This window comes from Scylla paramamosain, chromosome 1 (assembly GCF_035594125.1).
Source record: "Scylla paramamosain isolate STU-SP2022 chromosome 1, ASM3559412v1, whole genome shotgun sequence".
In the NCBI taxonomy this organism is placed as follows: Eukaryota; Metazoa; Arthropoda; class Malacostraca; order Decapoda; family Portunidae; genus Scylla; species Scylla paramamosain.
This window is the reverse complement of record NC_087151.1, coordinates 16,310,541-16,321,767: the sequence shown is the minus strand read 5'-3', so window position 1 is coordinate 16,321,767 and position 11,227 is coordinate 16,310,541. Positions and strand designations below refer to the sequence as shown.

General features: G+C 35.8%; 1 protein-coding gene across 10 annotated transcripts in view; it reads left to right on the top strand.

Annotated features, from left to right (window-relative positions):
• The first annotated feature begins 2,347 nt into the window (after nucleotides 1–2,347).
• LOC135101479 (synaptophysin-like) overlaps nucleotides 2,348–11,227 on the top strand; it is a 137,765-nt gene continuing 128,885 nt past the window's right edge. For 7 of the 10 annotated variants that reach the window (XR_010269289.1, XR_010269288.1, XM_064005527.1 and 4 more), the window contains exon 1: nucleotides 2,365–2,503. Coding sequence is in view for 8 of the 10 variants with exons in the window: in XM_064005527.1 (XP_063861597.1) it covers nucleotides 2,498–2,503 (6 nt within the window). In the remaining 2 variants the exon portion in view is untranslated. Of the gene's footprint in view, nucleotides 2,504–11,227 lie in introns of all 10 variants that reach the window. The other 3 variants (XM_064005571.1, XM_064005561.1, XM_064005545.1) reach the window with 2 other exon arrangements.

Here is an 11,227-nt window from a genome sequence, read left to right as displayed (position 1 = left end):
TGATTTTTTCTTTCTAGAGCTTCAGGAATCTTCCCAAACGAGGTATCCTCCTCCTCTTTCTTCTTCTTTTCTTATTCTTTTTCTTCTTTTCTTTACTTCTTATTCTTTTTCTTTTCTTCTTATTCTTTTCTTTTTCTTTTTTTCTTTTCTTCTTCTTCTTCTTCTTATTATTATTATTATTATTCCTTCTCCTCCTCCTCCTCCTCCTTCTTCTTCTTCTTCTTCTTCTTCTTCTTCTTCTTCTTTTCCTCCTCCTCCTCCTTCTCGTCCTCCTCCTGTTACATATTTTTCTCTTGAACCAGCTTGGTTTGAAGATGGTTCTCAAAATTCGAATGATCTTTATGGCTTTTTTTTTTCTTTTTTTTTTTTTTTTTTTTTTGGTAGTGTCACCTCCAACGGTCTTTTTGTAACTTCCTGCTGCCCGTGGCCAGATCGAGCCCCTCTTGCGTTACAACAAACGAACTAATAAACAAACAAAGAAAGAAAGAAGTAAAGAAAGAAGGAACGAAAGGGAGAAGGAAAGAAATAGACAATATGTAAAGTGTATGGATTAACACAACCATATTTCACTACTACACTGCCTATAACTATTTTCAAAGGCCACAGTAAAGAAAAAAAAGGTAAATAAAAGAAACAAAAGAACGAACGCAAGGAAAGAAAGACAATATGTAAAGTGTAAGGATTAATGCCACCATATTTCGCTACTACACTGCCTATAACTATACTATTTTATAATATATTCATATATTACTATTATCATATTAATATACCTATTACTATAAGGAAATAAGGCAAAAATGTAAATTCATTGTTCTAACCACAAACGCAAAGTTTTAGGATCAAGATTCATTTTATTTTATTTTATTTTATTTTTATATTTTGTTTAGATGGAAATAACTGGAAAGTTATGGTTTGATGCCAAGGATAAGACAAAAGTGAAATTTTGTTACATAATGAAATTTGGCCCAGTACAAGGTTTGGCATGCCGCAGGCCGGGGAATCTACGGAGAGGACATGCCTAAACGCTCAATTCAAAATGGTCAGACCATAGTCATATTGGCCAACATCAGGTATCATTTTGACCCGGAATGTCTTAACCAAGGTACTGCATATTACTGTATGCCTATTCTTTAAATGTAATAACTATTAAACAAGAATAACCAATGTGTCTGCCTGTCTTCCTCAGATCAGAAAAAAAAAAAAATCGAAAGAATCGGCCCTATATATATATATATATATATATATATATATATATATATATATATATATATATATATATATATATATATATATATATATATATATATATATATATATATATATATATATATATATATATATACTGCATATTACTGTATGCCTATTCTTTAAATGTAATAACTATTAAACAAGAATAACCAATGTGTCTGCCTGTCTTCCTCAGATCAGAAAAAAAATGGAAAGAATCGGCCCTGTATATATATATATATATATATATATATATATATATATATATATATATATATATATATATATATATATATATATATATATATATTTTTTTTTTTTTTTTTTTTTTTTTTTTTTTTTTTTAACAATACCACAAGGCCTGGAAGACCAGCAGTTAACTTCTAAATAGGATAAACTTCAAGGAGCGAATGATTAAAACTGCTGCGGTCTCTGTGAGGGACACATTGCCAATGAACTGTGCAACACTTTTTCCTTGGACAGCACGTCATGCAACTCCTATATGGTCTGTTCTTCAGTGGTCAAGTGGGCGGAACTCCGAGGAACTAAAATTCTAAGCCCTTGTGAGAACTAAAAAAAAAAAAAAAAGACTCCTCTTGTTTACTTGTTCCATGTCTATTTCTATATTTCGCAGACAACACAATAATACTAATTTGCCAATGTGACTTCATACAGATGATGATTCCCGTCGAAATTGTTCCCGTGAACAATTCTGACGTTAGGAGAGATTTGGCACGACACCGCCATATAAAACATGGTACATGAATTTCTCAAAAGCTTCCGTAAGGGTACATACACATACGAAAAAAAAAAAAAAAAGTAAGGAACCGCTAAAATATATTAATACAAAATACAGTAGAAGGATTTTAAATTTACATGCGCACATAGAGTTTTGGTGCTCTGTTATCACTCATTACTCTTGTTTACTTGCTCCATTTCTATTTATTTCTATATTACACAGACAACACAGCAATACTAATTTGCCATTACAACTTCATACAGATGGTGATTCCCGTCGAAATTGTTCTCGGGAGCAATTTTGACGGTAGGAACGATTTGACATGACACCGCCATCTATCGCCAAGTTGCTGCATTACTTACGTCCCCATATCCTCCCACTGCAGTCCTACATCCTCGATAAATCGTTTTAACGCCCTTCCTGTTCCTGGCATCTGCTAAATTTTCCATTCACTTGAGAGAAGTGGCTGTAGTCTGCTTACCACACCCACGGTGGTAACACTCTGTCCTCTCGAGCAAGCATACAGGAACTATGGAGGTGAGAGAAAAAAAAAAGATACCAATGTTCAGGCAGGTCAAAATAAACAAACAAAAAAAATAATAATAAAATAAATGTATTACGTGCCAGGTGATCGTCGGTGTTAACTGAAGTTCTCTGGATTATTATTATTATTATTATTAGTAGTAGTAGTAGGAGAAGGAGGAAGAGGAGTCAAAGCTGTATCATTTGGTTTTACTCACCCCTGAATACATAATGATTAGGTGAATCACTACTGATATTGAACTATGGCCGATATTGGGTAAATAATTGAGATTAGTTGTAAGACACCTACTTGTCTCGATTTGCAATTGTTCTCAACCGTAAAAAAAAAACGTCAATGTACATGGCTGACAGAAAAATAGACACCTCCCTCTTCTCTTAACCAGCTAAACAGAAAAAGTTTTTAGGGTCAGACATAAGAGAACAGCTTATAAGGAAATTTTACTCACTTCATTCACGATGTACATTTCAGTTAATCTGTATATTTTAGCACAACACAGTTTACATAGGTAACGTATTTACTCCAGGTTTGAGTTGGTAAGTGCTACCAATTCCTGATATTCTTTTTATGTGCTACATAATGTAGCATGTTATTTCTCTCAGCCTCCCTAAATATTAGTATAGAAATTCAGAAAGTTAAGTTGGGTTAGTTAAGTGTCACTAGTGGGGCTCCAGGTTGGGCATAAGCCCCATGATGAGATTAGGTTTGGTAAGGTACTAGGTTAGGTTAGTGGCCCTTGGGGTTGACAGGTAAGTTAGGTTTTGCATTCCCACATTTCCTACATTTCCACATGTCCCCAAGGTTGTTGGAATGGATAAGGTAGATTTTTTGGCCAAAAGAATGTGCAGTAGTTGTGAAGAAATATATATATATTTTTTTTCTGCAGTTATGACTAACTTAGCAACCTGTGGTAAAACAAATTTTGATAAAACTGTATGTTCATATGACAGTTTTGTTTATTTACTTGTTTTTCTCTTCTAGTTGACAATAAGTGTGGGGAGAAAATGAGATTTTAGGACAGGGAAAGCATATATGACTTACACCTAATCATGATTCTTAAAAGTTATGCTAACTGCTATATGTCAGTCTCATGGCCACATAACAGACTTTTTTTTTATATTAGACGTCACCCTTACTGGACCCTACCCACCATAGAACACTAAACTCAGATGAACCCCAAATGGGGCTAACTACCATCAATGAGTCCCTTGGTTAGGATTAGGATAGCCAGATATCTGGCTTTTTGCTGGACAGTCCAGCTTTATAGCACTCTGTCTTTTATCCTGTGCTACATCAAGCTGGGCAATAATTTTTCCTCGTTTCTTTGCATATACAAAAACAGCAAGTGTTCTACAATCTCCTTTGATATATTTTTGTTTATTATATTTGTCTTTGACAACACTATAGTGGAACCAGACTAACTTGGTAATCAGGGTGTTGGCTGTTCCTGTCCCACATTTCTGTCACATTTACAATCAACAGGCATATGAACACCTCTCTCTTACTCATACTGTTATCTTTTACCTTAATTATTCCAAAATTATAAGTTGTTGTATACAACTGCAGGTTTTTTAATGGCTTTTGATTTGATGATGGAACAACAACACTGTATGTTTTCTGGTACACTTGGTAACGCGTATAGGCTGTGTGGTGCTGCTGTCCCAGTGTCCTTGACCTGTGATTCCCCCAGACTGCACCCCACTGGCCATGGTCAGGTCAGGTCACTCCGGGGTTGAGATGGCAACATTGTGGAGATGTACAGCCAACACCCTGAGTACCAAGTTAATCTGGTTCCACTATAGTGTGGAACCATTGACAGTCTGTAATTCCATGTCCTATATGTGTGCATGAGTCATGTTGGCAAACCATGCACATAGGAAACAGTCAGTTTCCCCAAAGCTGCAGTGGAGACCAGATAACATTCTTATTTTTGCACCAACCCCTTAAGAAAATACAAAAAAATAGGTGTACATGGTAAGGTGGCAACTTATTTGATTTGTTAAGTATGTATGCATTAATTTTAGTCAATATGTGCCATTCCAACAAAAAATAATCACTTATTGATCCCTTCTGGTAATTTATGAATGAATGATAAGTATTGTATGAATACATGTATTTTGTGCATTTATGCTTCAGCAACTATTTCCAGTTTATCAAAATGAGTATTACATGCTGGATATAATTTGAAAAATACATGTTGTTTGTCATAAAAAAATGTCTTCCTTTTTAGAAAATTGGAAATGGTTACTTAACCCTTCGTCATGCACCATATAAATAGCATTGCTGTGGTCTCACACATGTAACAATGAAACATTATAATCATTTAGCTGAGGTACCTCTTCAAAAATATCACTAATTATATAAAATATATCATTACTTTCGAGTTCCTGAAAGATGGAGAATATGGCATACAATATGGAAATTTGAAAAACAACTGATGCACCTCAGTTTGGTTTGAGTGGTTGGATGTCTGAAGATGTGTTATCACAGAATTGGTCAGACAATCTATATTTAGTTCATCTAATCCATCACAGCAGTATAACATGTTTGTGTTCATTGGTTGGTGAGAGTCACTGTAAAACAGAGCTATACTGTAAAACAGATATTCTATTTAATCTTCATAATTTGTCAGTGATGCTATTAGTAATTTCTGATGTGTGATTCAGAGGTTCAATATATATATATATATATATATATATATATATATATATATATATATATATATATATATATATATATATATATATATATATATATATATATATATATATATATATATATATATATATATATATATATATATATATATATATATATATATATATATATATATATATATATATATATATATATATATATATATATATATATATATATATATATATATATATATATATATATATATATATATATATATATATATATATATATATATATATATATATGTGTGTGTGTGTGTGTGTGTGTGTGTGTGTTGAGAAGAGTCATACCTTTATTTTTTATTTATTTATTTATTTTTTTTTTTTTATGTAGGAAGGACACTGGCCAAGGGCAAAAAAAATCTAATAAAAAAAATGCCCACTGAAATGCCAGTCCCAGAAAAAGGTCAAAGCAGTGGTCAAAAATTGATGAATAAGTGTCTTGAAACCTCCCTCTTGAAGGAATCCAAGTCATAGGAAGGTGGAAATACAGAAGCAGGCAGGGAGTTCCAGAGTTTACCAGAGAAAGGGATGAATGAATGAGAATACTGGTTAACTCATGCGTTAAAGAGGTGGACAGAATAGGGGTGAGAGAAAGAAGAAAGTCTTGTGCAGTGAGGCCACGGGAAGAGGGGAGGCATGCAGTTAGCAAGATCAGAAGAGCAGTTAGCATGAAAATAGCGGTAGAAAACAGCTAGATATGCAACATTGTGGCGGTGAGAGAGAGGCTGAAGACAGTCAGTTAGAGGAGAGGAGTTGATGAGACGAAAAGCTTTTGATTCCACCCTGTCTAGAAGAGCAGTATGAGTGGAACCCCCCCAGACATGTGAAACATACTCCATACATGGACGGATAAGGCCCTTGTACAGAGTTAGCAGCTGGGGGGTTGAGAAAAACTGGCGGAGACGTCTCAGAACGCCTAACTTCATAGAAGCTGTTTTAGCTAGAGATGAGAAGCTGTTTTAGCTAGAGATGAGATGTGAAGTTTCCAGTTCAGATTATAAGTAAAGGACAAACCGAGGATGTTCAGTGTAGAAGAGGGGGACAGTTGAGTGTCATTGAAGAAGAGGGGATAGTTGTCTGGAAGGTTGTGTCCAGTTGATAGATGGAGGAATTGAGTTTTTGAGGCATTGAACAATACCAAGTTTGCTCTGCCCAATCAGAAATTTTAGAAAGATCAGAAGTCAAACGTTCTGTGACTTTCCTGCGTGATATGTTTACATCCTGAACGGTTGGACGTCTATGAAAGATGTGGAAAAGTGCAGGGTGGTATCATCAGTGTAGGAGTGGAGAGGACAAGAAGTTTGGTTTAGAAGATCATTAATGAATAATAAGAAGAGAGTGGGTGACAGGACATAACCCTGAGGAACACCACTGTTAATAGATTTAGGAGAAGAACAGTGACCATCTACCACAGCATTAATAGAACAGTCAGAAAGGAAACTTGAGATGAAGTTACAGAGAGAAGGATAGAAACCGTAGGAGGGTAGTTTGGAAATCAAAGCTTTGTGCCAGACAAGCTTTTGATATGTCCAAGGCAACAGCAAAAGTTTCACCAAAATCTCTAAAAGAGGATGACCAAGACTCAGTAAGGAAAGCCAGAAGATCACCAGTAGAGCAGCCTTGACGGAACCCATACTGGCAATCAGATAGAAGGTTGTGAAGTGATAGATGTTTAAGAATCTTCCTGTTGAGGATAGATTGAAAAACTTTAGATAGGCAGGAAATTAAACCAATAGGACGGTAGTTTGAGGGATTAGAACGGTCACCCTTTTTAGGAACAGGTTGAATGTAGGCAAACTTCCAGCAAGAAGGAAAAGTAGATGTTGACAGACAGAGCTGAAAGAGTTTGACTAGATAAGGTGCAAGCACGGAGGCACAGTTTCGGAGAACAATAGGAGGGACCCCATTAGGTACATAAGCCTTCCAAGGGTTTAGGACAGCGAGGGCATGGAAAACATCATTGCGAAGAATTTTAATACGTGGCATGAAGTAGTCAGAGGGTGGAGGAGAGGGAGGAACAAGCCCAGAATCGTCCAAGGTAGAGTTTTTAGCAAAGGTTTGAGCAAAGAGTTCAGCTTTAGAAATAGATGTGATAGCAGTGGTGCCATCTGGTTGAAGTAGAGGAGGGAAAGAAGAAGAAGCAAAGTTATTGGAGATATTTTTGGCTAGATGCCAGAAATCACGAGGGGAGTTAGATCTTGAAAGGTTTTGACATTTTCTGTTAATGAGGGAGTTTTTGGCTAGTTGGAGAACAGACTTGGCATGGTTCTGGGCAGAAATATAAAGTGCATGAGATTCTGGTGATGGAAGGCTTAAGTACCTTTTGTGGGCCACCTCTCTATCATGTATAACACGAGAACAAGCTGTGTTAAACCAAGGTTTAGAAGGTTTAGGACGAGAAAAAGAGTGAGGAATGTACACCTCCATGCCAGACACTATCACCTCTGTTATGCGCTCAGCACACAAAGACGGGTCTCTGACACGGAAGCAGTAGTCATTCCTAGGAAAATCAGCAAAATACCTCCTCAGGTCCCCCCAACTAGCAGAGGCAGAACGCCAGAGGCACCTTCGCTTAGGGGGATCCTGAGGAGGGATTGGAGTGATAGGACAAGATAAAGATATGAGATTGTGATCAGAGGAGCCCAACGGAGAAGAAAGGGTGACAGCATAAGCAGAAGGATTAGAGGTCAGGAAAAGGTCAAGAATGTTGGGCGTATCTCCAAGACGGTCAGGAATACGAGTAGGGTGTTGCACCAATTGCTCTAGGTCATGGAGGATAGCAAAGTTGTAGGCTAGTTCACCAGGATGGTCAGTGAAGGAAGAGGAAAGCCAAAGCTGGTGGTGAACATTGAAGTCTCCAAGAATGGAGATCTCTGCAAAAGGGAAGAGGGTCAGAATGTGCTCCACTTTGGAAGTTAAGTAGTCAAAGAATTTCTTATAGTCAGAGGAGTTAGGAGAGAGGTATACAGCACAGATAAATTTAGTATGAGAATGACTCTGTAGTTGTAGCCAGATGGTGGAAAACTCGGAAGATTCAAGAGCGTGGGCACGAGAGCACGTTAAGTCATTGCGCACATAAACGCAGCATCCAGCTTTGGATCGAAAATGAGGATAGAGAAAGTAGGAGGGAACAGAAAAGGGGCTACTGTCAGTTGCCTCAGACACCTGAGTTTCAGTGAGGAAAAGAAGATGAGGTTTAGAAGAGTAGAGGTGGTGTTCTACAGATTGAAAATTAGATCTTAGACCGCGAATGTTGCAGAAGTTAATGAAGAAAAAGTTGAGGGGGGTGTCAAGACACTTAGGGTCGTCGACAGAAAGGCAGTCCGACCTGGGGACATTTATGGTCCCCTCCCCAGATGGGGACTCCGAGGCTGGTGTAGGAGTCGCCATGATTTTAAAATTTTTGAGTGAAGGGTGTGTGTGTTATTAGGTGCTTGTAGTTTTGTGTGGAGAAAGAGAGTTGTCTTTAGAGGGCAGGCTGTGACTGCCCCCTTGTGTTGTGAGACACAAAGGGAAACGTTCAGTGAGGTCATAGGTGGGTTTAATGATAAGTTCACAGCACCCCCTGAACATTGCTTTAGACCTCACTGGGAGTAATTATCGTTTTGGCAGGTGTCTACTGCCTCCTCCTCCTAATATATATATATATATATATATATATATATATATATATATATATATATATATATATATATATATATATATATATATATATATATAAACCTGATTCTCAACCAGAGGTAAATTTACCCTTGCGGTAAAAAAATTACATGGTATGGGGTAAATAACTGATATACCTGATAACTGGATAATAATGCAATTAAGTTAGATTTTGTAAGAGAGAGAGAGAGAGAGAGAGAGAGAGAGAGAGAGAGAGAGAGAGAGAGAGAGAGAGAGAGAGAGAGAGAGAGAGAGAGAGAGAGAGAAAATGCTAAGAATGTGTGTGTGTGTGTGTGTGGAGAGAGGAATGGCTATGATTTTTTTTTTTTTTTTTATGGAAGTAAGGGGGTAAATAGAGAAATACATCAAGCCAAAGGAATTAATGATGGAAGAAAGATTGAGAATTCCTGGTTTAAATCATAAGGTATTTTACTCTTAATATAACACATCATTTTTAATAGTATATTTAATATTGATTTAAATCATGATTTTTTTTTCACTTTCAATATAACATTTAAATAATTGTTAATAAGGTATATTTAGTTTTGATTTAAATCATGTATTTTTACTTTCAATATAACTCTTAAATAATTTTCAATATAGTATATTTAATTTTGATTTAGATCATGATTTTTCACTCTCAGTATAACACTTAAATAATTTTAATACAGTATATTTAATTTTTATTTAAATCATGATTTTTACTGTCATAACACTTCAATAATTTTTAATATAGTATATTCAGTTTTGATTTAAATCATGATTACTTTTTATTCTCAATACTTAAATAATTTTAATTCAGTATATTTAATTTTTATTTAAATTATGATTTTTACTGTCATTATAACAGTTAAATAATTTTTATTATAATATATTTAGTTTTGATTTAAATCTTGATTTTTTTATTCTCAATGTAACACTTAAATAATTTTTAATACAATATATTTAATTTTGATTTAAATCACAATTTTTCACTCTGATTTAAATTTCACTCTTGATTTAAATCAAATGAACTAACTCTGATTGTATGTGACCTAAATAACCAAACTTCATGAAAATGACCTGGCTGAAGTTTTGTTCAGGGTTAGAACATGGAATTTAACATTTTGATTTACCACAAAGCTGGATGTCATTGCAGAGAGGAAACTGGTAGGGATGAAATAAAGAAATTGATTGTTAGGCTAAGGCCCTGTTCAAACTAGCAGTTTGAACTGCACCGTTCAAACTGTGGAAGCTTTCCACAAGAAGCAGATTCAGCAGGCAGGAGCCATGCCACTGACTCTGGCTAGCATCATGAGTCTTGCCACTGTAGTATCAGTGTGTACACTGAAGAGATAGCATGTCTATGGTTCATGAATCAGTGATGGGCATGGCACAGAAAGAAACAAAGACAACACTGGATTCACCCTTTTCTGCATGACAGACTAACCTATGGGTTGTTCATAAAATTGTACGGAGAGACCATGAAGACAAATTCCTCAGTACTTCAGGATGTCAATGAAATTGTTTGATGATCTACTGGCACAAATTTGATTGGCTAGGGTCATGGGCCAAGCTAGACAGTAGAAGCACAATGTGGTCGTAGAACATAAGAAAGTAAGAAAATAATGGAAGCTTCAGAAAGCCATCAGTCATACATGTGACATTTTCTGCATGAAATACATACCTATTTCCACTTATCATCCCCATCTATAAATTTGTCTAATCTTCTTTTAAAGCTTTCTAATGACTCAGCTGTAACAACCTGATTACTGAAGCTGTAACAACCTGATTACTGAGTCTGTTTCATTCATCTACCACTCTATTTGAAAACCAATTTCTTCTGATCTCTTTCTTCAAACCACATTCAGATGCATGTAAATTTATCCATGCATTTTCTGTGTGGTTGGAAGGTAGACCTCAACCTACAGGGGAACTGTGGCAGGAGGAAAAACTGTACATTTGTGTGTGAACACCTCCATTGACTTACATTGTAATTGCACAGCTGCAGTTTTAACAAGGTGGGTAAAACTACCTAGTATGAACAGGGCCTAAGGTCTGTAGGTATATGTAAATGGAATAACTGCATAAATGTATGGAGATGAAAGGGTAGTAGACTGGATGATTCTAATATGGGAACTGGTATGGAGGCAAAAGGAAATACTAGATGATTGTAGGTGTGAGTTTAAAAGTTATTGGTGATAAATTTGCTTAGTGTGCCATGAATAGTCTTTTGGAGAGTTGTGACTGAGATGAAGGTAAGTGAGGAACAGGGAGGTCTCAGGAAAGGAAAAGATTATGTGGATCAGAGTTTTGGAATCAAAATTATTATAGAGGAGTATTCAAGAAAGGATGAAAAGTTGTTTATAGTATTCATGG